Source organism: Ranitomeya imitator, chromosome 2 (genome assembly GCF_032444005.1).
Source record: "Ranitomeya imitator isolate aRanImi1 chromosome 2, aRanImi1.pri, whole genome shotgun sequence".
Lineage (NCBI taxonomy): Eukaryota > Metazoa > Chordata > Amphibia > Anura > Dendrobatidae > Ranitomeya > Ranitomeya imitator.
This window is the reverse complement of record NC_091283.1, coordinates 637,964,101-637,991,065: the sequence shown is the minus strand read 5'-3', so window position 1 is coordinate 637,991,065 and position 26,965 is coordinate 637,964,101. Positions and strand designations below refer to the sequence as shown.

The following is a 26,965-nucleotide window of genomic DNA, read 5'->3' as shown; positions in this document are numbered from 1 at the left end:
AGGAAGCGTGTGAGCTGCTGCTCTCAGCAGGAGTCCAATGTACCTTGGTGACCCATGGCCATCTATCGGGAAAAAGAGAGGTGTAGAAAGACTATCGGCACAACGTACTCGCAATCTACATCCTGTAGAATGTAAGCCTGCATGGGTAGGGTCCTCACCCCTCTGTATCAGTCTGTAATTGTTAATTTGCTTACTGTAAGTGATATCTGTATTTTGTATGTAACCCCTTCTCCTGTACAGCACCATGGAATCAATGGTGCTATATAAATAATAATAATAAAAACTTGTCCCGCAAAAAAACAAGCCCTCATGTGACTATGTCAATAGCAAATAAAAGAAAATGTTATGGCTCTTGGTATCAAGGGAGCAAAAAACGAAAAGAATAAAAACGTTCTGGTCATTAAAGGGCGAAAGAAGCTATAAGGTGAATAAAACATTGTTACCTTTCGCTTACTGAGATCTAGCGCTTGTGTGCGCAAAGTTAGCTCCTTCTCTCCTGTGGTGATGCTTCCCTGCAACAGATGCTCCTTTTCCTCTAGTTTTCGGAGAACCTGTAGCTGAGCATCCACCTGAAATGGAAGTTACATGTGTCTAAATATGCATCTCTGGTCAGGTACAACACTCCACTCCTCCCTCCCACGCCACTGCACTAAACTCTCAACTCCACTAAACTCTATCAACTCTCTCAACTCCACTCCATTCCTCTCCTCCCACCCCACTCCATTCCTCTCACACCACCCCACTCCTCCCATGCAACTCTATCCCTCTCCTTCCACCCCACTCCACTCCTCCCACCCACCTCCATTCCTCCCACGCCACTCCACCCATCCCTCCTAACCCACTTCACCCATCCCATTCCTCTCACCACACCCCCTCCATTCCTCCCACCCCACTACACTCCTCCCACCCCATTCCTCCTACCCCACTTCACCAATCCCATTCCATTCCACCCACTCCATTCCTCCCACCCCACTACACTCCTCCCACCCCACTCCATTCCTCCCACCCCACTTCACCAATCCCATCCCATTCCTCCCACTCCACTCCTCCTACTCCACTCCGAGGAATGACATCTGTTTTCAGCAATCATGAGAAAAGTTATATGAATTGCATAGAGTTGATTAGCTCAGGAGCGCAAGATGGAGCCAAAGACATGGTACCTGTGTCCGCAGGGTAAGCAGTTGATCTGCCAGTTCCTCCTTCTCTTCTTTGAGTAGTTTATGGATCTGATTGGACTTTATTCTTTCGGACATCAGCTTGAAGTTGGCGTCATCCTTCTCTCTCAGCTGCTGCATCAGACGTATATTCTGCTCCTGCATATCTTCAAATGCCTGGCCTGTGACGTCCATTTCTGACAGCAAAGCCTCCTCCTCCTGACAGATGGAAACACAAATATTTACTAAAATCCTACAAAATTCCCAATATAATTTTGGACATTATCATGGGACCAATAAAAATAAAAAATATTACAAATAAATGAGTGACATTTTTGTACAATATGCAGTTTCAGGTTATGCGCACACGTTCAGGATTTCTTGCAGAAATTTCCTGAGCAAAACCGGACATTTTCTGCAAGAAATCCACATGTGTTTATCTCGCGGGTTTGACGCGTTTTTTGTGCGTTTTTGATGCATTTTTTTCACGTTTTTTTCCAGAGCTTCCCAATGCATTAAATAGCGGGAAAACGCGAAAAATTCGCAAAATTAATGAACATGATGCGTTTTTTACTGCAATGCTTTTTTTTTTTGCGGAAAAAAAACGCATCATGTGCACAAAAATTGCGGAATGCATTCTAAATGATGGAATGCATAATGTATGCGTTTTTATAGCGAAAAAACGCGAAAAATCCGCAACGTGTGCACAAAGCCTTAAGAGTGGGAAAAAAAAAAAGGAAATAAGTTTCTGCTTTTCATTTTATTTATTTATTTTTAAAGACAACAGAGGACCACTAAAACAGGATTTTTGGTTGCTTACCGTAAAATCTGTTTCTTGGAGCCTCCATTGGGGGACACAGGAACCATGGGTGTATGCTGCTGCCACTAGGAGGCTGACACTATGCAAATAAAAAAGTTAGCTCCTCCTCTGCAGTGTACACCCCACCGACTGGCATTATACTCTTCAGTTAGTGAGAAAGCAGTAGGAGAAAAGAACAAGGTTGAAAAACCATAACCACAAACTTGAGAACTGCAAACGTGAGAACAGTCATAGAACATATAACAACAGAAACATTGGGAGGGAGCTGTGTCCCCCAATGGAGGCTCCAAGAAACAGATTTTATGGTAAGCAACCAAAAATCCTGTTTTCTTTATCGCCTCTCATTGGGGGACACAGGAACAATGGGACGTCCCAAAGCAGTCCCTAGGGCGGGAAAACAGACATCCATCAGGTCAGAGGACTCACCACTGCCGCCTGCAAGATCCTTCTGTCTAGGCTGGCGCCCGCCGAAGCATAAGTATGGACCTTGTAAAGTTTGGCAAACGTGTGGATGGAAGACCAAGTTGCCGCTTTGCAAAGCTGTAGGGCGGAAGCCCTGTGGTGCACCGCCCAGGAGGTGCCGACTGCCCGCGTAGAGTGAGCCTTAATCCCAGGAGGGGGCACTCTGTTCTTGACCCGGTAAGCCTCCAAAATTGCCATTCTGATCCAGCGAGCAATAGTCGCTTTAGAAGCCGGTTGGCCTCTGCGCATGCCATCAGGAATGACGAAAAAAGAATCCGTCTTCCGGAAAGTGGACGTTCTATCCAGATAGATCCTCACTACCCTGACAAGGTCCAGCTTGTTCAATGATCGCTCCAGAGGATGAGTCGGAGCTGGACAAAAGGAAGGTAGAACGATGTCCTCATTGAGGTGGAAGGTGGAAACCACCTTAGGAAGAAAAGAAGGTGGGGGCCGGAAGACCACCTTGTCCTGGTGAATGACCAAAAACGGAGGACGGCAAGACAGGGCCGCTAACTCAGAAACACGGCGAATAGACGTGATGGCCACAAGAAATGTCACCTTCCAAGATAAAACTGATAGAGGAATCTCCCTAAGAGGTTCGAAGGGAGAAACCCTCAGAACGTCCAGTACCAGGTTTAAATCCCATGAGTCCACAGTGGCCCTGTACGGTGGAACAGTGTGGGCTACTCCTTGAAGGAAGGTCTTAACCTGTGGCCGAGAAGCTAAGGTCTTCTGAAAGAGGATGGAAAGCGCAGAGACCTGACCCTTCAGGGAGCTAAGAGCCAGGCCCGAATCCAGTCCTGCCTGAAGGAAGGCCAAAAGCGAAGGCAGGGAAAAGGACATGGATGGAACGTGGTTGAACTCGCACCAACGGAAGTAAGCCTTCCAGATACGGTAGTAGATCCTGGAAGAGGAAGGCTTCCGAGCCTGAATCATGGTGTGAATCACCCGGTCCGAAAGGCCGGACGCTGTTAGAACCGCGGTCTCAACAGCCACGCCGTTAAACTGAGCGACCGAGAATTCGGGTGGCAGATCGGACCCTGAGACAGCAGATCGGGCCTGTCTGGAAGGCGCCAGGGAGCGTCCGCGAGAAGGTTGACAAGCTCCGCGAACCAAGCTCTGGGCCAATCCGAGGTGATCAGCATGACCGGCACTCCTTCCGCTTTGATCCTCTTCAACAGTTTGGGAAGTAATGGAAGGGGTGGGAACAGGTAGGGCAGCCTGAACTGTGACCAAGGAATGGCCAGAGCATCGATGCCCACTGCGAGAGGATCGCGAGACCCGGAGACGAACTGCGGAACCTTCCTGTTCATTCGAGACGCTGTGAGATCCACGTCCGGAGTCCCCCATCGAAGACAAATCTGATGGAAGACCTCCGGATGCAAGGACCATTCTCCTGCAGCGAGACCCTCGCGGCTGAGGAAGTCGGCGGCCCAGTTGTCCACGCCGGGGATATGCACCGCGGATATCACCGGAGCCGTTGCCTCTGCCCAAAGGAGGATCTTGGATACCCCGGCAAGGGCCAAGGAGCCCCGGGTCCCCCCCTGATGGTTGACATATGCCACAGCCGTGGCGTTGTCCGTCTGGATCCGGAGGGACAGAAAGATGGCCCGAATTTCGAGGACATTGAATGGCAGAGATGACTCCTGCGACGACCAATGACCCTGAACCGTCAGGTGGCGAAACACCGCACCCCAGCCAAGCAGGCTGGCGTCCGTTGTCACCACCTGCCAGTGAACTGGAAGGAAGGAAGGACTTGCCCTGGGAGATGAGAGGCGACGTCAACCACCAGTTGAGAGACCGCTTGACCCGAGAAGAGAGTCTGATCGGCCGATCCAGGGAGAAAACAGACCTGTCCCACTGAGACAGAATGGCTTGCTGAAGGGGTCGCGAATCAAATTGGGCGAAGGGAATCGCTTCCAATGTAGCTACCATCCTCCCCAGAACCTTCACGGCCGATCGGAGGGAGGGAGGCCGAGGACCCTGGAGCAAGCGCATGTCCCGACAAAGAGTGGATCTCTTGTCCTTGGGAAGGAAGACTCTGGTCTGACGAGTGTCGAAAAGCATGCCCAGAAAGATGACTTCCGGTTGACCAGCCACCCGAAACGGGCTAAGGTGTCGAGAACAATGGACAGCCTTTCGTGAGCCTGAGAAAAGGACAGAGCCTTGATGAGGATGTCGTCGAGGTATGGAAATAGGACCAGGCCTCTGACTCTCAAGATGGCCATCAGCGCCGCCATGATCTTCGTAAACACCCTTGGAGCGGTTGCGAGACCGAACGGCAGGGCGACGAACTGAAAATGTTCTCGGTGTACTGCAAAGCGCAGGAAACGGTGATGTCCGGGAAATATCGGGACATGGAGGTAGGCATCCTGGATATCTATTGAGCATAGAAATTCCTGGGCCTCCATGGAAGCAATTACTGAACGAAGTGATTCCATCCTGAAGTGTCTCAGACGAACTCTCCTGTTCAGCAATTTGAGGAAAAGTTTGCTATTCCATAAACCAGGAGCTTATCCACTCAGCCATGAGCTTAACAGGCTCCAGAATGGGGCGAACCTTGCCGTCTATTTTCGGTACCACAAAAAGGTTCGAGTAGAAACCCGTGAACCGTACTTTTTCTGGGACGGGAACGATTACCCCGGATTTGAGCAGAGAAGCGATGGCTGCGAAGAAGCCCGGAACTAGAGCGGGACCTCTTGGAGGACGGGATTGGAAGAAACGATCCCGGGGTCAGGAAGCGAACTCTATCTTGTATCCCGAGGATACAACTTTCCTGACCCATGCGTCCTCTACTGCGGAACTCATAGAACAAAAAGAGCAAAGGAACATGCAATAACGCAGGGATCACAAAAATATCACAAAGTTTATTAATAACATATTTCAAGCCACATATACAAATTTAAAAACACTTAAAAAACAACACAAACGAAAATAATACAAGTTAACCCAAAAGAAACCACACAGAGTTCCCAAGCCCCACCTCACTCCTCATTAGAGCTGAACCTTTCCTATTATTAATCTGGCAACAAATATTATCAAACAATAACTTGCTCTAATATACCTGCAGATGCATGAGCAAAGATCCCCAATCCAAAGAGAAAGATATTATTAAGGGGGTACTGCAGGAACAAACAAAGCTATTGTCGAGCCCAAAGGGAGGTATATATAATCCTATAAAGAACCCACAATAATCACAATCATAATACACCCCAACTGGACAGGCTCATATTACATGATCAAGGTACAATCATACCGCTCCGGAGAACATTTTGCGAGGAGGCAGCCGATTCCCATGTGGTCAAAACCCGCCGCGTGTCGTCACAATAGTGACTTCATCAGGGGTAACAAGGATACTGTGGCTAACAAACACTGAATTATATAGTCATCACTTACTTAACGATCACATACAGCTGTGTAGGGTATCCGCAAGGCGCCAGTCACTCCAGCACGATCCCCGAATGCCGGCGTCCCGGAAGTCCTAACTGCGCATGCACGGTGGTCACCTAGACAACATGACTCCACCATACATCGCGCACATACAAAGGCGTGATGAGAACAATCATCAAGGGGGAAGAAATTGACATCAGTGGCGAGACATTTTCTGGAAGCGCATAGTGGTAACCCTGGAGGCCTGAAAGTGATGGGACTTGAGAACGTGAATGCCACCATCAGAAGAGGCAATCTGACTAATCAACTGTTACGTTGTGAATCCAAATGGATCTACAGATTGAAAAGTCTCGCACCGAGGGGACTGAATGAAGAACTGTTATTTACGGGGTTTTATAAACAACTTTGAGAGGCATTTGTTTTCTTGTGTACTCCTTTCCATTTAGCCTCGTTGTTTCTGGATCTTTCAGTGGTGCGGCCAAATAAGTGTCAAGTTATATTGGTCTTTGGTTGTCTTCTGGGGTATGGGATTTATATGTATTTTACATATAATTAAAAACAACTAAAACTTTACAAGATAAATGGTATAGATCTTATGCCGGTCTGTATTTACCCTTTAGGGCTCCTCCATTTATGCTTCTGTTTACACCTTGCGGTAGTCAGGGTTTGTGGCATGATAGGCTCTATTGAGACAAGTGGATACAAAACAATGGGTCTTTGAATATCACCCTATGTATAATTTTTGGGCTATGGGTTGTATACTAAATAGAGGGGTGTTAGTGGCTATGATTTAATGTTTGACCCACTTTTTCCATCAGTATTGTGTATGTGGGTCTATACCTGCCTCTGTTTGGGGACTTAGGAGTCCACTGGGAGGAGCCTATGATAAGGGGTTGTCCTGGTGTTTCGAGCGATGAGTACTTAGGTAGTACCTTTGAGGTTGGGCCAATTGTGGGCGGTGCGCATGCGCGATGGGGCCCCGTCGTAGCGGCGCACCGTCCCGGTGTTTGTCCCTTCTTCAATATACCAGAGAGTGGGGCGCGCGTGCGTTGGATGTGCGGCGATGGTTTGGAGTTTGCGCACAAAAGGTTTGTTTGGTGCGGTACCATGGAAACTATTCCCCCGCCTTGCGGGGATATGGGCACTTCCGGACTTACGTCAGGATATAGTGGATACGGGGGCCCTTGATTGGGAATATTTTGAGATCATTTACCTCCAGTGATGCGGGGGATTGGGCAGATTCTGCTAGTTACGGTGGATGATTGTTCTCATCACGCCTTTGTATGTGCGCGATGTATGGTGGAGTCATGTTGTCTAGGTGACCACCGTGCATGCGCAGTTAGGACTTCCGGGACGCCGGCATTCGGGGATCGTGCTGGAGTGACTGGCGCCTTGCGGATACCCTACACAGCTGTATGTGATCGTTAAGTAAGTGATGACTATATAATTCAGTGTTTGTTAGCCACAGTATCCTTGTTACCCCTGATGAAGTCACTATTGTGACGACACGCGTCGGGTTTTGACCACATGGGAATCGGCTGCCTCCTCGCAAAATGTTCTCCGGAGCGGTATGATTGTACCTTGATCATGTAATATGAGCCTGTCCAGTTGGGGTGTATTATGATTGTGATTATTGTGGGTTCTTTATAGGATTATATATACCTCCCTTTGGGCTCGACAATAGCTTTGTTTGTTCCTGCAGTACCCCCTTAATAATATCTTTCTCTTTGGATTGGGGATCTTTGCTCATGCATCTGCAGGTATATTAGAGCAAGTTATTGTTTGATAATATTTGTTGCCAGATTAATAATAGGAAAGGTTCAGCTCTAATGAGGAGTGAGGTGGGGCTTGGGAACTCTGTGTGGTTTCTTTTGGGTTAACTTGTATTATTTTCGTTTGTGTTGTTTTTTAAGTGTTTTTAAATTTGTATATGTGGCTTGAAATATGTTATTAATAAACTTTGTGATATTTTTGTGATCCCTGCATTATTGCATGTTCATTTGCTCTTTTTGTTCTATGCGTCTTGTATTTGACATGCAGCAGGTTGAGCACAGGTATTAGAATATTGGATGGTGCCCTCGTCTGAGTAACTTACTATTGTACTTTTTTAGGGTGGTTCCGGTGACCCCCGTTTCTTGAGTGTTGGCACGTCTGTACTGTACTATTGGTGTAGTTATTATATTGAATAAAATTACATTATGGATCTGACAGCTAGGGAGGATGCTTGGAGCCAGCAGGCACATGGTATCTTTTCAACATCTTGTGATGAAGTAATGGCGTCTAGTGTTAATCCAGATTTTCAAACAGTTTCTTTGGAAATTACTAACTTGCATAAGACTTTGACCCGTGTATGGTGGAATGTGAGAAGCCTTGGGGAATATAAGAAAACGGGTTTGGTGCCCAGGGGCCTGCGGGTGCAGATCTTTCCGGCTTGGGAAGTTACGGGGTCATTTAAAAAGGTCTGGGAGACAGGGCTTTTGCAGTGTTCAGGGATCCTGATGGACATGCTCATTGAACATGATCAAATGCTCCTAATAAAAATAAAAGAGGATATTAAAATTAATGAAGGCAAATTGGAGGCGTTTGATAAGGAAACGTTGGTTAACCCTTTTCTTACAAAATTAAAGAAGACGCTTGATGAATTTGAGAAAAATATAATCAGTGGAAAGAGGAATAAATTCTACAGGGATAAAATGGACTTTGGTAAAGATCAAGTGTTCAAATGGGTACATCATGGTAACAGACGATATACTGCCAGAACCCAAGTAGGCCCGAGTGGCAATGGATCTGTACAGTTGCCAAGAGGTGAACTTTCCTCCAGTGATTTTTTGTCTTCGGACATGAGCGACCTGGAGGGAGCCGTGGGCGGCGTAGGAGGAGGAGGGGGAGACGTAAGTCACGGACCCACACGACAAAAAGGCAAGAATCGTCACAATTGGTCTCCGATACACAAGAGAGAGACAAGATTCAATCGGAGGCGATAGCCGTGGGGAGTATATCAACACACTCCAAGATTGAAGAATAACAAATTATTAATCTCTCCGCTCATGTTTTGTCAGACTTAGAAAGATCTGTTCTGACGAAGGGATTTTCGTTCTCACCTACGAACCACTTAGATAAATTTACGTTGGTCAAAGACCTGTACCTGTTTTGCCGGAAGATGATGTTTAAAATTTTGTACCACAAACCCTCTCTGGTGGACTCACTTCCTGAGGATGAGAGACAAACATTCAGGGATCTCCTGGAACTGCTACAGGAAAGTGATAGTACACCAGACCGGACTAGGTTCACTAGAAGGTCTCCATCACAGGCGACACCATCATTCTCACTCTGTCCAGCTGTACAGATTTTTTTCGAGAGTGTCTGCAGAGACATCGAAGCTTTAAAACTGGACAACCTAAAACATAACAATTTGAGTATTGGAGAAAGGAGAGCCTTGAAGGAGCTGAGTAATAACACAGAATTCCTAGTCCGTGAGGCAGACAAAGGAGGGAATGTTGTTCTTTGGCCTCATGAAATGTATTTGACTGAAGTGCTGCGACAATTGAACAATACGAACAACTATCATGCTCTTCCCTCGGACCCTACTTGGGTATTTAAGGGTAAACTGGATCATCTTATAAGAGAGGCTACGAGAGAGGGGATTCTGAATAAGAGGGAAGCGGAGTTTCTGGTTACTCACCATCCGGTGGTTCCCACGTTCTATATATTGCCGAAAGTCCACAAGTCACTTGACAGGCCTCCGGGGAGGCCGATAGTGTCCGGTATTGGTGGCATTATGGAAAGACCATGTATTTATTTAGACCATTTTTTGCAACCCCTGGCCCTTTCCTTGGACTCCTACATAAGGGACTCAGCACATCTAATGATGCATCTTGAAGACTTGACGGTACGGGAGGGTACCCTGCTGGTTGGTTTGGATGTTGAATCCTTGTACACAAGCATAGCCCACGACCTTGGCATTCGAGCGGTCTCCTTCCACCTGAATAAACAACATGGGAATGGTGAGCATGATCTTTTCCTACTGGAATTGTTGCATTTTGTCTTGGATAAAAATTATTTTGTCTTCGATAGAAAGTACTATAGACAAATCTCCGGGACTGCGATGGGGGCGCGGTGTGCGCCCTCATACGCAAACCTCTTTTTGGGGTGGTGGGAGGAGACCGTGGTGTATAAACATGTAATGTTTTCAAGTAATGTTGCCACTTGGCGACGATATATAGATGACGTGGTGTTCTTGTGGACGGGGTCACAATCTGCTTGTGAGGAATTTATTGAGGACTTGAACTCTAACATGCTCAACATTAAACTGACCTCTGTTATCTCCTCACAAACCATAGACTTCTTGGACATCAAGCTCACAATAGAAGAAAATCGTGTCTCTTCCTGCTTATATCGGAAATTGACTGCTACAAATAACCTTCTTCATTATTCCAGTTTTCATCCGGTGCATCTGAAGAAAGGTATACCTAAAGGTCAGTTTTTGAGACTTCGCAGGAATTGTAGTTCCACTGATGACTTTTTAAGACTGGCGGGAGATCTTACTACACGTTTCACCAGTAGGCAATACCCGCGGAAAATCGTTTCTCGGGGGTTTCAGGCTGCGAAGCAAAAGGATAGATCTAGCCTTTTTTGTCGACAGGAGCGTGAATCAACTCAACCGCTCTGTTTGATTACGACCTATAATAATCAGTGGTCTGAGATTTACAGAGTTTTGAATAAGAACTGGAACATTCTTCTCAGTGAACCCAAATTGGCACTACACATTACACCATCTCCTAAAGTGGTGGCAAGAAGGGCCACTAATTTGAAAGATCAATTGTGTCATAGTCACTATCAACGCCCCAAAAATAAACTAAGGACAGGTCAGAAAATTAGGGGCACTTTTCCCTGTGGGGGGTGCAATGTGTGCCAATTTATGACTGCACGAGAGGAAATTTTGATTGATATATTACCATTTCCGCTTAAATGCAATTGTTATTTCAACTGCAGGTCGACAAATCTTGTGTACGTGCTAATATGTGATTGCCCTAAACTATATGTGGGCCAGACATCCCAACAACTGAGGAGGAGATGTCAGCAGCACATTTCGAATATCAACATGGCTGGACGGGACCTCTCAAGGGGGAAGAAATTGACATCAGTGGCGAGACATTTTCTGGAAGCGCATAGTGGTAACCCTGGAGGCCTGAAAGTGATGGGACTTGAGAACGTGAATGCCACCATCAGAAGAGGCAATCTGACTAATCAACTGTTACGTTGTGAATCCAAATGGATCTACAGATTGAAAAGTCTCGCACCGAGGGGACTGAATGAAGAACTGTTATTTACGGGGTTTTATAAACAACTTTGAGAGGCATTTGTTTTCTTGTGTACTCCTTTCCATTTAGCCTCGTTGTTTCTGGATCTTTCAGTGGTGCGGCCAAATAAGTGTCAAGTTATATTGGTCTTTGGTTGTCTTCTGGGGTATGGGATTTATATGTATTTTACATATAATTAAAAACAACTAAAACTTTACAAGATAAATGGTATAGATCTTATGCCGGTCTGTATTTACCCTTTAGGGCTCCTCCATTTATGCTTCTGTTTACACCTTGCGGTAGTCAGGGTTTGTGGCATGATAGGCTCTATTGAGACAAGTGGATACAAAACAATGGGTCTTTGAATATCACCCTATGTATAATTTTTGGGCTATGGGTTGTATACTAAATAGAGGGGTGTTAGTGGCTATGATTTAATGTTTGACCCACTTTTTCCATCAGTATTGTGTATGTGGGTCTATACCTGCCTCTGTTTGGGGACTTAGGAGTCCACTGGGAGGAGCCTATGATAAGGGGTTGTCCTGGTGTTTCGAGCGATGAGTACTTAGGTAGTACCTTTGAGGTTGGGCCAATTGTGGGCGGTGCGCATGCGCGATGGGGCCCCGTCGTAGCGGCGCACCGTCCCGGTGTTTGTCCCTTCTTCAATATACCAGAGAGTGGGGCGCGCGTGCGTTGGATGTGCGGCGATGGTTTGGAGTTTGCGCACAAAAGGTTTGTTTGGTGCGGTACCATGGAAACTATTCCCCCGCCTTGCGGGGATATGGGCACTTCCGGACTTACGTCAGGATATAGTGGATACGGGGGCCCTTGATTGGGAATATTTTGAGATCATTTACCTCCAGTGATGCGGGGGATTGGGCAGATTCTGCTAGTTACGGTGGATGATTGTTCTCATCACGCCTTTGTATGTGCGCGATGTATGGTGGAGTCATGTTGTCTAGGTGACCACCGTGCATGCGCAGTTAGGACTTCCGGGACGCCGGCATTCGGGGATCGTGCTGGAGTGACTGGCGCCTTGCGGATACCCTACACAGCTGTATGTGATCGTTAAGTAAGTGATGACTATATATTTCAGTGTTTGTTAGCCACAGTATCCTTGTTACCCCTGATGAAGTCACTATTGTGACGACACGCGTCGGGTTTTGACCACATGGGAATCGGCTGCCTCCTCGCAAAATGTTCTCCGGAGCGGTATGATTGTACCTTGATCATGTAATATGAGCCTGTCCAGTTGGGGTGTATTATGATTGTGATTATTGTGGGTTCTTTATAGGATTATATATACCTCCCTTTGGGCTCGACAATAGCTTTGTTTGTTCCTGCAGTACCCCCTTAATAATATCTCTCTCTTTGGATTGGGGATCTTTGCTCATGCATCTGCAGGTATATTAGAGCAAGTTATTGTTTGATAATATTTGTTGCCAGATTAATAATAGGAAAGGTTCAGCTCTAATGAGGAGTGAGGTGGGGCTTGGGAACTCTGCGTGGTTTCTTTTGGGTTAACTTGTATTATTTTCGTTTGTGTTGTTTTTTAAGTGTTTTTAAATTTGTATATGTGGCTTGAAATATGTTATTAATAAACTTTGTGATATTTTTGTGATCCCTGCGTTATTGCATGTTCCTTTGCTCTTTTTGTTCTATGCGTCTTGTATTTGACATGCAGCAGGTTGAGCACAGGTATTAGAATATTGGATGGTGCCCTCGTCTGAGTAACTTACTACTCTACTGCGGAACTCCAGACGTCCCTGAAAAGGAGAAGACGGCCGCCCAACTTGGGAGTTGGGCTGGAATCTTGCCGAGAGTCATGCCGAGGTGGATCTTCCAGTCCTGGGCCTGGAGGATCTACCCTGGGAGAAGCGAGGATGCCAGGACGGAGTGGGCCTAAAGGACACCGCCTTCTTCTCTTGACGTGCCTGTGGCCTCTGTTGCTGCTGGGAAAAAGGAGTTGGATGCCATGAAGCGCCGAAAGGACCGAAATTGCCGACTAGGAGGAGGGCGACGAGGCTTGGCCTGGGGAAGAAGAGAGCTTGTGCCCCCTGTAGCGTCCTTAATGATTTGGTCCAGCTTAGAACCAAAGAGACGAGACCCCTGAAAAGGCAGGCTGGTAAGGGACTTTTACCTGCCAGGCCTTAAGCCAACGGTCCGGCGGATGGCAACCGCGTGGCTGGACGCCTGAGCCGCACAAGACGCGGCATCCAGGGAGGCGGAGACCAGATAAACACCCGCGTGAGAAATCTGGTTGGCAAGTTCCGCCAGCTGTCCGGATGGAACCCCGTCCAGAGTGCCCTAACGGAGCTGTTTGGCCCATTTGGATATGGATTTTGAAACCCAAATGGAAGCAAAGGCCGGGCAAAAAAACTAGCCGAGGCCGCTTCAAAGGATGACTTCGCGAGAGATACTAGGACTATCGTTAGAATCCTTCAGAGATGCTCCTTTGGACAGTGGGAGGACCGTGTTGGTGGACAGTCTGGAAACTGGAGGCTCCACCGAAGGAGAAGCAGTCCAATTAGCCGTGAGCTCCGGAGAAAAGGGATATAAAACGCCAAGTCGCTTTCCTCTCTGAAAGCGTCTGGTCGGGTTCTCTCTTTCTCTGGTCATAATCTCCTTCAATTCCGGGTGAGGAGTGAAAAACTTGGAAGGTGGTGTAGCCCATCTAAACGAAACCGCCTGATCTGCGGGTTCTGTAGAGGACTCCTTGATGCCACAGATTAGATTTATCGCTCCAATGAGATTCTGAACCATATCCCTCATTGTAGCGATCTGGTTCGAATCCAGCTCCGAAACATCCTCCAAAGGCGCATCAGAGAATGCCTCGCCTGACTCGGGAGGACGCCGACCGCAGGGGAGGACCGTGTGGCGAGGTGGAGTGAGGAGAGGACTCAGACAGACGTTCCTGACTGGACCTTTTGCGGCTTATCACAGAGGGCTCGGGCGGAGGCTCCTGTGACCCGCTGGCCACTGCGGGGGTCTACAGAGGTAATCGGTCCAGAGGGAAGTTTGCTGTTACAGGACGAACCTGCAAAGTACATGACTAAGGCAGATGCCAGCGGGTTAGGGGACAGTGGGGCAGAGGGAAGTGTCAGTCTGCAGTGCAGAGCTACTCACGGCACACGAAGCGGTTCCAGACGGAAGATGCCTAGCTCGTAGATTGTTCCCCAGGGAAAATGGCCTTTCAGGTCGGAGGGATGCGACTCCTGCAGCAAACCGAGGACCTGGGGCACGTAGTCTTACAGAAAGCAGCTGCAGACGCCAGGCTGTGCGCTGAGAAGGTCGTGCGTGGCGCTGAAAAAAAATAACTGTGCAGTGCACAGAGTGGGAGCCAAGGGACGTGCGTGGGCCTCGGGAGTACCAAGATGGCGCCGATGGGAGGAGCACACCAAGGGATGCTGGTCGGGTGGGAGGAAAGCCCGCCCGAGGAAAAGGAAAGGGGCGGAGACGCGTCGCCGGAAGTAGGCCCCGGGAGAAGCCGGGGCCTAAATTAGAGACCGGTGACCGCCGGCCGGATGCTGGGTGCGTGGCGCTGAGCGAGCGGTACGGAAAAAACGCCCGCCAGACAGGAAAGAGCGCGGCTGCAGGGAAAGTAGCGCGGCTGCCTGTAAGGCCCCGCACCAAACAGAAAGGAGCGCAGGCAGAGAATTTAGCGCGGCTGTCCCACGTCGTCCGTTACTAACCTCAAACCTTATGGGGAAGGTATCAGACGTCCAGGGAGAAGATGGACGTCCTCGTCTCCTCAACCGACAGGCTCTGGTGGGCGAGTGGGTGGGGGACGGGGCCAGGACCGGACTTCTAAGCACGCTTGTGTGCTAGGCTCTTGGTCCTGGAGAGGGATCTATGAGGATACGGGGTGGCAGTACACACCGTACTCATAGTCCGTATTGTGGGAGTACAGGTGTGACTGTTCACCCTGTATCCCTTCCGAAAAACCTGAAAAGGAACGACGCACATTGAGGTAGATAAGGGTCTAATGAAAGACCCGTGTCCACCTCCTACTGACACGAAGCTAAACTAAAGAGTATAATGACAGTCGGTAGGGTGTACACTGCAGAGGAGGAGCTAACTTTTTTATTTGCATAGTGTCAGCCTCCTAGTGGCAGCAGCATACACCCATGGTACCTGTGTCCCCCAATGAGAGGCGATAAAGAAAAAGCATTTATATATTATGCTTCCCTTTCTGTTGAAATTAATTTTACATATCGGACGATCAACAGGGGCGTGTTACAAACAGCGGTTTAGACTTGCCTTCTTTTGTTTAATTTAGCTTTCCTTATTTTTGTTATTCCTTTAGCTTTATGTAATTTATTTCACATAGTGTGCACCGCATAAAGTCATCAAAAACATTTGGCGGAATTTCAACATTTAAAAAAAAAAAAAAATATATATATATATGTATATATATATATATATATATATATATATATATATATATATATATATATATATTTTTTTTTTTTTTTTTTTAACGCTGATTTACCCTGTAACTGGGGCTTGTATATTAACGGACCCAGATAAGCTCTACAGTGCAGGCAGGGGGCTGACTCTGCCTTGTAACTGGGGGTAAGACCCAGCACCTTTCAATTTCTTCCGGTAAGTAACAATGGGTTTTATTTTTTCTAAACTAATTACACAGCACTCATTGAGTGTTGTGTATCCAGCAATCAGGAAGGCAGAGATGGCAATAAACCATCTCTGTCCTTATATACCGTATATAATCGACTATAAGCCGACCCCCCTAATTTTGCCACAAAAAACTTGGAAAACTTAATGACTCGAGTATAAGCCTAGGGTGGAAAATGCAGCAGCTACCGGTAAATGTCAAAAGTAAAAATAGATACCAATAAAAGTAAAATTAATTGAGACATCAGTAGGTTAAGTGTTTTTGAATATCCATATTGAATCAGGAGCCCCATATAATGCTCCATAAAGTTTATAATGGCCCCATAAGATGCTCTATATTAAAATGTGCCCCATATAATCCTGCATAAAGGTTAATAATGGCCCCATAAGATGCTCCATAGACACATTTGCCCAATATAATGCTGCACAAATGTTGATTATGGCCCCATAAGATGCTCCATAAAGATATTTGCCCCATATAGATATGCACAAATGTTGATTATGGCCCCATACAGACACTTGCCCCATATAGTGCTGCACAAACGTTATGGCCCAATACAGTCACTGGCCCCGTATAGTGCTGCACAAACGTTATGGCCCCATACAGACACTTGCCCCATATCGTGCTGCACAAACGTTATGGCCCCATACAGACACTTGCCCCATATAGTGCTGCACAAACGTTATGGCCCTATACAGACACTTGCCCCATATCGTGCTGCACAAACGTTATGGCCCCATACAGACACTTGCCCCATATCGTGCTGCACAAACGTTATGGCCCCATGCAGACACTTGCCCCATATCGTGCTGCACAAACATTAATAATAATAAATAATCTTTATTTTTATATAGCGCTAACATATTCCGCAGCGCTTTACAGTTTTGCACACATTATCATCACTGTCCCCGATGGGGCTCACAATCTAGATTCCCTATCAGTATGTCTTTGGAATGTGGGAGGAAACCGGAGTGCCCAGAGGAAACCCACGCAAACACGGAGAGAACATACAAACTCTTTGCAGATGTTCGCCTGGGTGGGATTCGAACCCAGGACCCCAGCGCTGCAAGGCTGCAGTGCTATCCACTAAGCCACCGTGCTGCCCCATTATGGCCCCATACAGATACTTGCCCCATATAGTGCTGCACAAACGTTATGGCCCCATACAGACACTTGTCCTATATAGTGCTGCACAAACGTTATGGCCCCATACAGACACTTGCCCCATATAGTGCTGCACAAACGTTGATTATGGCCCCATACAGACACTTGCCCCATATAGTGATGCATAAATGTTATGGCCCCATAGATGCTCCATACAGACACTTGCCCCATTTGCTGTTGATGCGATAAAAAAAAAATAAAAAAAAAATCACATACTCACCTCTTCGTCGCTCAGGCCCCCAGCACTTGCAATATTCACCTGCTCCTCGTTCCGGAGCCACTCCATCTAAAGGGTCTTCTACACTGACATTCAGGCATAGGGCACGCACTAACCACGTCACCACGTGACCTGAGCGTCACTGCAGAAGACGCTGAAGACAGAGCAGCGCCCGGAACGGGGAGCAGGTGAATATCGTGCAGCGCTCCCCCACCCCATTATACTCACCTGCTCCTGGCGCTGTGCAGTCCCTACTTCCCCGCAGCTTCTTCCTGTATTGAGCGGTCACCGTTACCACTCATTACAGTAATGAATATGCGGCTCCACCCCTATGGGAGGTGGAGCCGCATATTCATTACTGTAATGAGCAGTACCATGTGACCGCTCAGTACAGGAAGAAGCTGGGGCGCTGGGAAGCCAGGGATGTGCCGGGGTCCGAGCCAGGAGTAGGTGAGTATAATTAGACAGCCCCCGCTCCCCCTCCCCTGCTGACCCCTGGGTATGACTCGAGTATAAGCCGAGAGGGGGACTTTCAGCCCAAAAAAAAGTGGGCTGAAAATCTCGGCTTATACTCGAGTATATATGGTATATGGAATTTGGCCATCTCCACGCAAGATCTCCATGCAGCTGCTGACTCTGCAGTGACATTTTAAAATAATATTGCAGAGTCATGTATGGACCGGCTTCCGATTTTAAGGAATCGGGCAGTCCGCAAATTGCTAAAGTGAACAGGAAATAATTCATACGCTCCTATGTCCAGTCAAGGTGATTTTATTATGACTGTCTAAACATGCACTCACTTGTTTGGCTGTTGAGAGCCTCTTCTGCAGTGCCTCTGTCTGTTCCTCTGCCGCTCTCATTCGACGCAAAGCATCCTCATCTGCCATTTTTTTGCTGTCTCTACGTTCTCTCTCCTCCAATTCCCTGTGCCGCTGCCGAAGTTCTTCCAGCTTATGGAGAAACGAAAACAGGTAACGAAAAATGAGAATATCTTCAACTACACCGATCACGGTGTTGCAATGGAATATGTTACCTTACCTCTGCTTTGCTCTTCCTCTCTGCTGCCATTAGTTGCACTTTGTCCCTTTGCTCTTTGGGTGCTGAACGATACATATCCAAGAGCAGTTTCATGTCTCGAAGAGATTCCTGGACTCGCCTGGTTCAAAAAGTGAAAGAAAATAATTTTTTAATTCTCAGCCAATTGGTGTCTGTTGATGAACGGTTTATATGAAGGCGATATGTCATGGCTATAACAGCAGGCTTTAATTAGACCGCAATAAGTGACATTCCTCTGTTAATGGGTAGCTCCCCCTATTTGATATTGCTGATGATGACCTTGTGATGGGTCATCAATAATAGATTGGTGGAGGTGCGACAAATGGTACCACCATTGATTAGATGTTCTCAATGCAAATAACAGTCGGATGTTCGTTCCATCAACTGTGTAATGCCTGATGCGATGTACTATAAATCCACTGCTATTCAATTGAGATGGGGTGGATTTCCTACTCGGCTCAACAACATATTTATTATGCTAGTTTACATGGCAACAACATGAGTGGGGGGTACCAGATGCCCACTGATCTGATATTAATGACCTATCCTTAGTATTAAACAAAACAAAAAAAACAACAACCCTGGGACTATATGAATTCACAACTATTACCGTTTCCCTAGACTAAGCAGCTTTTCACTACACACTATGACAAGGTCCATTTAGTGCCGATAATGTAAGACTGTTTAGTCATAGAACCCCATAGATAAAGGGAATAGTAACATAGATAGGCTGAAAAAAAGACACGTCCATCAAGTTCAGCCTTTCTCCACCAGTTAGATAATATCTATCCCAAGATTATTAATAACCCACAATATAATTTGTTGTGTGAAAATCATCCAGCCCCTTATAAAGGCTGATATAGTGTCTGCCATTACTACCTCTTGTGGTCAGCATCTCACAGTCTAACTGTAAAGAACCCTTTCCTATTAAGCTGCAAGAATCTGCTTTCCTCCACATTTAATGAGTGCCCCCTGATTGTTTGTAAGGTCTTCAGAAGGAATAAGTCATGTGCCAGTACTTTGTATTGACCACATATGCATTTATACATATAAATGAGATCTCCTCTGAAGTGCCTTTTTTTCCTAAGTCAGTTATCAATTTTGTTTCATTCATTCCCAGGAGCAATACGAGGGGTACAGCAAAAAAGGTGCAACAACATTGCTATCATGTCGATCCACCAGGTATTGGTCAAAAGGGCAATAGTGCACTCACTTTAGATCGGCCTTCATCTGTTTGACACCTTCTGCATCCTTGCGTTTGGTATCTGGTTCATGTTTTGACTTCTCCTTAGAGCCGTCTCCTCTGTCTTTCTCTCTCCCCCGCTCCCTTTCCCTCTCTTTTTCCCTTTCCCGTCTTTCTCTCTGTTGGGGCTGTGCTTGTACATCCTCCTCCTCACGCTTTACGACAGGCTCTGGCTGGGATGAAGCTGGTGTTGGAGGGGCACTTTCTTCAGGCTCTATCTTTATTTCGACTGTTTCTTCTTTGGGCTCTTCCACGCTGGACTGTGAGGGCAGCAGGAAGAGACCACTACTACTGCGGGAACGCATCTAAAAGACAGAGGGGGTACAGTCATAGTGTTCATGCTTTGGGAATCCCTACTTGTCATACTTTCTCACTGACCTTGTTGATATCTCCCTGGATTTCTCGGAGACGCCTCTTGTACCGCAACACCTCACCTTTTAACTGGTGGTTGTGGTTCTGTAGGCTGCTTATTAAATGTCTCATCTCCCGATTAATAGGACCTACCAAAAAAAAACATAAGCAGCACTGTAACTTCTATTTCACAATAAAGGGGTCATGTCAACATAGGCATCATGGTCATATCACTAGGACATGCCAGCAATGTTAAGGTACCGTCACACTAAACGACGCTGCAGCGATCCAGACAACGATCCGGATCGCTGCAGCGTCGCTGTTTGGTCGCTGGAGAGCTGTCACACAGACAGCTCTCCAGCGACCAACGATGCCGGTAACCAGGGTAAACATCAGGTTACTAAGCGCAGGACCGCGCTTAGTAACCCGATGTTTACCCTGGTTACCATCCTAAAAGTAAAAAAAACAAACGCTACATACTTACCGCTGTCTGTCCCCGGCGCTGTGCTTCTCTGCTCTGGCTGTGAGCGCTGGGCAGCCGGAAAGCAGAGCGGTGACGTCACCGCTGTGCTTTCCGGCCGCTGTGCTCACAGCCAGAGCAGGAGTGCAGAGAAGCTGAGCACCGGGGACAGACAGCGGTAGGTAAGTATGTAGCGTTTGTTTTTTTTACTTTTAGGATGTAACTAGGGTAAACATCGGGTTACTAAGCGCGGCCCTGCGCTTAGTAACCCGATGTTTACCCTGGTTACCAGCGAAGACATCGCTGAATCGGTGTCACACACGCCGATTCAGCGATATCAGCGGGAGATCCAGCGACCAAAGAAAGGTCTGGCCCTCTAGCTCCGACCAACTACATCACAGCAGGATTCTGATCGCTGCTGCGTGTCAAACTAAACGATATCGCTAGCGAGGACGCTGCAACGTCACGGATTGCTAGCGATATCGTTAAGTGTGAAGGTACCTTTAGACTTGTGAACGCCTTTGACAACGGACAACGCTAAGAGTGTCATGCTACTTCATCTTCAATTGACTGTACGTAGTCTTTCCTCAGTGGCCACAAAGTCAAAGACTTTAAAAAGTCGACCATGTAGCACTCAGAGAAAGTCAATTGGATTTAGTGACCAGCAGTAGTCGGATATCAACCAATCATACACTGATGGCATAGCCAAGCTATCTCACTAGCATTGGAAAAGTGGACTTACCAGCCTGTTCATTGGCAGCCAGAGTCTGTTCAAACTCAATCCTGAGCATCTCATACTCCTTCCTTACTTGAGCAAGTGTGTCTTCCAGCTGAATAACCTCGGTACGCACTTTCTTCTGAAGGGAAACCTCATCTCTCTGTAAGAGAGAAATACCTCAATATTAATAGCAGCGGAAACAGCGACAAGCATATCAGGAAAAATAGGAGGAAAGATGGGAAATTATAATAACTAGATGGTGGCCCGATTCTAACGCATCGGGTATTCTAGAATATGCATGTCCCCGTAGTGTATTGCCCAGTGACGTAGTATATTGCCCAGCCACGTAGTATATTGCCCAGTGACGTAGTATATTGCCCAGTCACGTAGTATATTGCCCAGCCACGTAGTATATTGCCCAGTCACGTAGTATATTGCCCAGCCACGTAGTATATTGCCCAGCAACGTAGTATATTGCCCAGCCACGTAGTATATTGCCCAGCCACGTAGTATATTGCCCAGCCACGAAGTATATTGCACAGCCACGAAGTATATTGCACAGCCACGTAGTATATTGCCCAGCCACGTAGTATATTGCCCAGCCACGTAGTATATTGCCCAGCCACGTAGTATATTGCCCAGCCACGTAGTATATTGCACAGCCACGTAGTATATTGCACAGCCACGTAGTATATTGCCCAGCCACGTAGTATATTGCCCAGCCACGTAGTATATTGCCCAGTCACGTAGTATATTGCCCAGCCACGTAGTATATTGCAGTCACGTAGTATATTGCCCAGTCACGTAGTATATTGCCCAGTCACGTAGTATATTGCACAGCCACGTAGTATATTGCACAGCCACGTAGTATATTGCCCAGCCACGTAGTATATTGCCCAGTCACGTAGTATATTGCCCAGTCACGTAGTATATTGCCCAGCCACGTAGTATATTGCCCAGTCACGTAGTATATTGCACAGCCACGTAGTATATTGCCCAGCCACGTATATTGCCCAGTCACGTAGTATATTGCACAGCCACGTAGTATATTGCACAGCCACGTAGTATATTGCCCAGCCACGTAGTATATTGCCCAGCCACGTAGTATATTGCCCAGCCACGTAGTATATTGCCCAGCCACGTAGTATATTGCAGTCACGTAGTATATTGCCCAGCCACGTAGTATATTGCCCAGCCACGTAGTATATTGCACAGCCACGTAGTATATTGCCCAGTCACGTAGTATATTGCACAGTCACGTAGTATATTGCCCAGTCACGTAGTATATTGCCCAGTCACGTAGTATGTTGCCCAGTCACGTAGTATATTGCCCAGCCACGTAGTATATTGCACGGTCACGTAGTATATTGCCCGGTCACGTAGTATATTGCCCAGTCACGTAGTATATTGCACAGCCACGTAGTATATTGCCCAGCCACGTAGTATATTGCACAGCCACGTAGTATATTGCCCAGCCACGTAGTATATTGCCCAGCCACGTAGTATATTGCCCAGCCACGTAGTATATTGCCCAGCCACGTAGTATATTGCCCAGCCACGTAGTATATTGCAGTCACGTAGTATATTGCCCAGTCACGTAGTATATTGCCCAGTCACGTAGTATATTGCCCAGTCACGTAGTATATTGCACAGCCACGTAGTATATTGCACAGCCACGTAGTATATTGCACAGCCACGTAGTATATTGCCCAGTCACGTAGTATATTGCCCAGTCACGTAGTATATTGCCCAGCCACGTAGTATATTGCCCAGTCACGTAGTATATTGCACAGCCACGTAGTATATTGCCCAGCCACGTAGTATATTGCACAGCCACGTAGTATATTGCACAGCCACGTAGTATATTGCACAGCCACGTAGTATATTGCCCAGCCACGTAGTATATTGCCCAGCCACGTAGTATATTGCCCAGCCACGTAGTATATTGCCCAGCCACGTAGTATATTGCCCAGCCACGTAGTATATTGCACAGCCACGTAGTATATTGCCCAGTCACGTAGTATATTGCACAGTCACGTAGTATATTGCCCAGTCACGTAGTATATTGCCCAGTCACGTAGTATATTGCCCAGTCACGTAGTATATTGCCCAGCCACGTAGTATATTGCACGGTCACGTAGTATATTGCCCGGTCACGTAGTATATTGCCCAGTCACGTAGTATATTGCACAGCCACGTAGTATATTGCCCAGCCACGTAGTATATTGCACAGCCACGTAGTATATTGCCCAGCCACATAGTATATTGCCCAGCCACGTAGTATATTGCCCAGCCACGTAGTATATTGCCCAGCCACGTAGTATATTGCCCAGCCACGTAGTATATTGCCCAGTCACGTAGTATATTGCCCAGCCACGTAGTATATTGCAGTCACGTAGTATATTGCCCAGTCACGTAGTATATTGCCCAGTCACGTAGTATATTGCCCAGTCACGTAGTATATTGCCCAGTCACGTAGTATATTGCACAGCCACGTAGTATATTGCCCAGCCACGTAGTATATTGCCCAGCCACGTAGTATATTGCCCAGTCACGTAGTATATTGCCCAGCCACGTAGTATATTGCCCAGTCACGTAGTATATTGCCCAGTCACGTAGTATATTGCACAGCCACGTAGTATATTGCCCAGCCACGTATATTGCCCAGTCACGTAGTATATTGCACAGCCACGTAGTATATTGCCCAGCCACGTAGTATATTGCCCAGCCACGTAGTATATTGCCCAGCCACGTAGTATATTGCCCAGCCACGTAGTATATTGCACAGCCACGTAGTATATTGCCCAGCCACGTAGTATATTGCAGTCACGTAGTATATTGCAGTCACGTAGTATATTGCCCAGCCACGTAGTATATTGCCCAGTCACGTAGTATATTGCACAGTCACGTAGTATATTGCCCAGTCACGTAGTATATTGCCCAGTCACGTAGTATATTGCCCAGCCACGTAGTATATTGCACAGCCACGTAGTATATTGCCCGGTCACGTAGTATATTGCCCAGTCACGTAGTATATTGCCCAGTCACGTAGTATATTGCACAGCCACGTAGTATATTGCACAGCCACGTAGTATATTGCACAGCCACGTAGTATGTTGCCCAGCCACGTAGTATATTGCCCAGTCACATAGTATATTGCCCAGTCACGTAGTATATTGCCCAGTCACGTAGTATATTGCACAGTCACGTAGTATATTGCACAGTCACGTAGTATATTGCACAGTCACGTAGTATATTGCACAGTCACGTAGTATATTGCACAGTCACATAGTATATTGCCCAGTCACGTAGTATATTGCCCAGTCACGTAGTATATTCCTCAGCCACGTAGTATATTGCCCAGCGACGTAGTATTCAGCACAGAGCCATGTAGTATATTGCCCAGTCACATAGTATATTGCCCAGCGACGTAGTATTCAGCACAGAGCCACGTAGTATATTCCCCAGCCACGTAGTATATTGCCCAGCAACGTAGTATTCAGCACAGAGCCACGTAGTATATTGCCCAGCCACGTAGTATATTGCCCAGTCACGCAGTATATTGCCCAGCGACGTAGTATATTGCCCAGCCAGGTAGTATATTGGCCAGTCACGTAGTATATTGCCCAGACACGTAGGTATATAACACTGCCCACGCAGTATTTAGCAGTGTGTGCACCATATCCCTGTTAAAAAAAAATAATTAAAATAAAAAAAATAGTTATATACTCACCCCTAGGGGCCAGCGAAGCTGTGTGATGCGGCCGCCATCTTCTGTTCCCAGGATGCATTGCGAAATTACCCAGATGACTTAGCGGTCTTGCAAGACCGCTAAGTCTTGTGGGTAAGTTCGCAATGCATCTCTGGGAACGAAAGATGGCGGCCGGCGCGAGCGCATCGTCCGACGACAGAAGGTGAGAATAGCAGGTTTTTTGTTTTTTTATTATTTTTAACATTAGATCTTTTTACTATTGACGCTGCATAGGCACCATCAATAGTAAAAACTTGGTCACACAGGGTTAATAGCAGCGGTTACGGAGTGCCTTACCCGTGGCATAACACGGTCCGTTACCGCTGGGATTAACCCTGTGTGAGCGGTGACCGGAGAGGAGTATGGAGCGGGCGCTGACTGCGGGGAGCAGGGAGCATGTGCCAGGGACACTGACTGCGGGGAGTATGGAGCGGGGAGTATGGAGCGGGCACCGCTGCAAGGAGTATGGAGCGGGCACCGCTGCGAGGAGTATGGAGCGGGCGCCCGGAACACTGACTACGGGGAGTATGGAGCGGGCACTGTGACTGCAGGGGAGTAGGGGAGGGACTAATCGGACTGTGGCCGTCGCTGATTGGTCGCGGCAGCCACGACAGGTAGCTGGCGAGACCAATCAACAACTTGGATTCCATGACAGACAGAGGCCGCGACCAATGAATATCCGTGACAGACAGAAAGACAGAAGGACAGAAAGACGGAAGTGACCCTTAGACAATTATATAGTAGATATTTTTTTATATAGCGCTAACACATTCCGCAGCCCTTTATAATTAAGCAGGGACATGTATAGACAATAAGAACTTTACAATGTAACACATTTCAACAGTTACAGGAGGAGTGATGGCCTGCTCACAAGCTTACAATCTATAAGGAAATAGGGGGACACAATAGGTAAAACGTGCTGTTATGTTTGGTCCAGTCATAATTATTATACTAAAGGCCTCTTCACATTTAGCGACGCTGCAGCGATACCGACAACGATTCGGATCGCTGCAGCGTCGCTGTTTGGTCGCTGGAGAGCTGTCACACAGACCGCTCTCCAGCGACCAACGATGCCGGTAACCAGGGTAAACATCGGGTAACTAAGCGCAGGGCCGCGCTTAGTAACCCGATGTTTACCCTGGTTACCATGCTAAAAGTAAAAAAAAAACAAACAGTACATACTTACCTACAGCCGTATGTCCTCCAGCGCTGCGCTCTGCTTCTCTGCTCTCCTCCTGTACTGTCTGGGAGCCGGAAAGCAGAGCGGTGACGTCACCGCTCTGCTTTCCGGCTCACAGCCAGTACAGGAGGAGTGCAGAGCACAGCGCTGGAGGACAGACAGCGTTAGGTAAGTATGTATTGTTTGTTTTTTTTTACTTTTAGCATGGTAACCAGGGTAAACATCGGGTTACTAAGCGCGGCCCTGCGCTTAGTTACCCGATGTTTACCCTGGTTACCAGTGAAGACATCGCTGGATCGGTGTCACACGCCGATCCAGCGATGTCAGCAGGAGTCCAGCGACGGAATAAAGTTCTGGACTTTATTCAGCGACCAACGATCTCCCAGCAGGGGCCTGATCGTTGGTCGCTGTCACACATAACGATTTCATTAACGATATCGTTGCTACGTCACAAATAGCAACGATATCGTTAACAATATCGTTATGTGTGAAGGTACCTTAAGAGTTTTCATATTAAGCTGCATGACATCAACCAGGATCTCTCTGTGTGCTACTGGATGCATGGAGGATGTGGAGACAGATGAATAGACAGGCCTTATCACCATATCTCCACCCTGGGGTGTGGTTCACTTTGTAAATTGAGAGCGGTTTGTCTCACAGACAGCTGTGTGTATGGAGGTGTGCAGACCTCCTGGATTGAGCCCTTTGCTAAAAGGATTAAGAAGCTAGACTCTAAGGGTACCGTCTCACAGTGGCACTTTGGTCGCTACGACGGCACGATCCGTGACGTTCCAGCGATATACTTACGATCTCGCTGTGTCTGACACGCTACTGCGATCAGGGACCCCGCTGAGAATCGTACGTCGTAGCAGATCGTTTGAAACTTTCTTTCGTCGTCAAGTGTCCCGCTGTGGCGGTATGATCGCATCGTGTAACAAAGGTGTACACGATATTCTCCACCTCCTCTGCTGATTCTACATCGCAAATACGTCATGAAATTATCGCTCCAGCGCCGTGCATTGCGAAGTGTGACCGCAGTCTACGACGCTGGAGCGATAATAGA

General features: G+C 47.2%; 2 protein-coding genes across 5 annotated transcripts in view; one reads left to right on the top strand and one right to left on the bottom strand.

The window, feature by feature from the left end:
* Positions 1-26,965, bottom strand: part of RNF20 (ring finger protein 20) — a 151,433-nt gene that overhangs the window by 25,360 nt on the left and 99,108 nt on the right. For all 4 annotated transcript variants that reach the window (XM_069752718.1, XM_069752715.1, XM_069752714.1 and 1 more), the window contains exons 11-17: positions 20,996-21,131; positions 19,821-19,942; positions 19,413-19,747; positions 18,182-18,299; positions 17,944-18,093; positions 1,161-1,373; positions 444-569 (exon numbers count right to left, since the gene is read on the bottom strand). In XM_069752718.1, the coding sequence (XP_069608819.1) occupies positions 444-569; positions 1,161-1,373; positions 17,944-18,093; positions 18,182-18,299; positions 19,413-19,747; positions 19,821-19,942; positions 20,996-21,131 (1,200 nt within the window). The remainder of the gene's footprint in view (positions 1-443; positions 570-1,160; positions 1,374-17,943; positions 18,094-18,181; positions 18,300-19,412; positions 19,748-19,820; positions 19,943-20,995; positions 21,132-26,965) is intronic.
* LOC138667900 (uncharacterized) lies at positions 8,100-11,203 on the top strand. Its single transcript, XM_069755973.1, has 4 exons — positions 8,100-8,745; positions 8,886-9,830; positions 10,167-10,301; positions 10,819-11,203. The coding sequence occupies exons 1-4, from the start codon at positions 8,100-8,102 to the stop codon at positions 10,842-10,844; spliced, it is 1,752 nt and encodes a 583-aa protein (XP_069612074.1). The 3' UTR covers positions 10,845-11,203.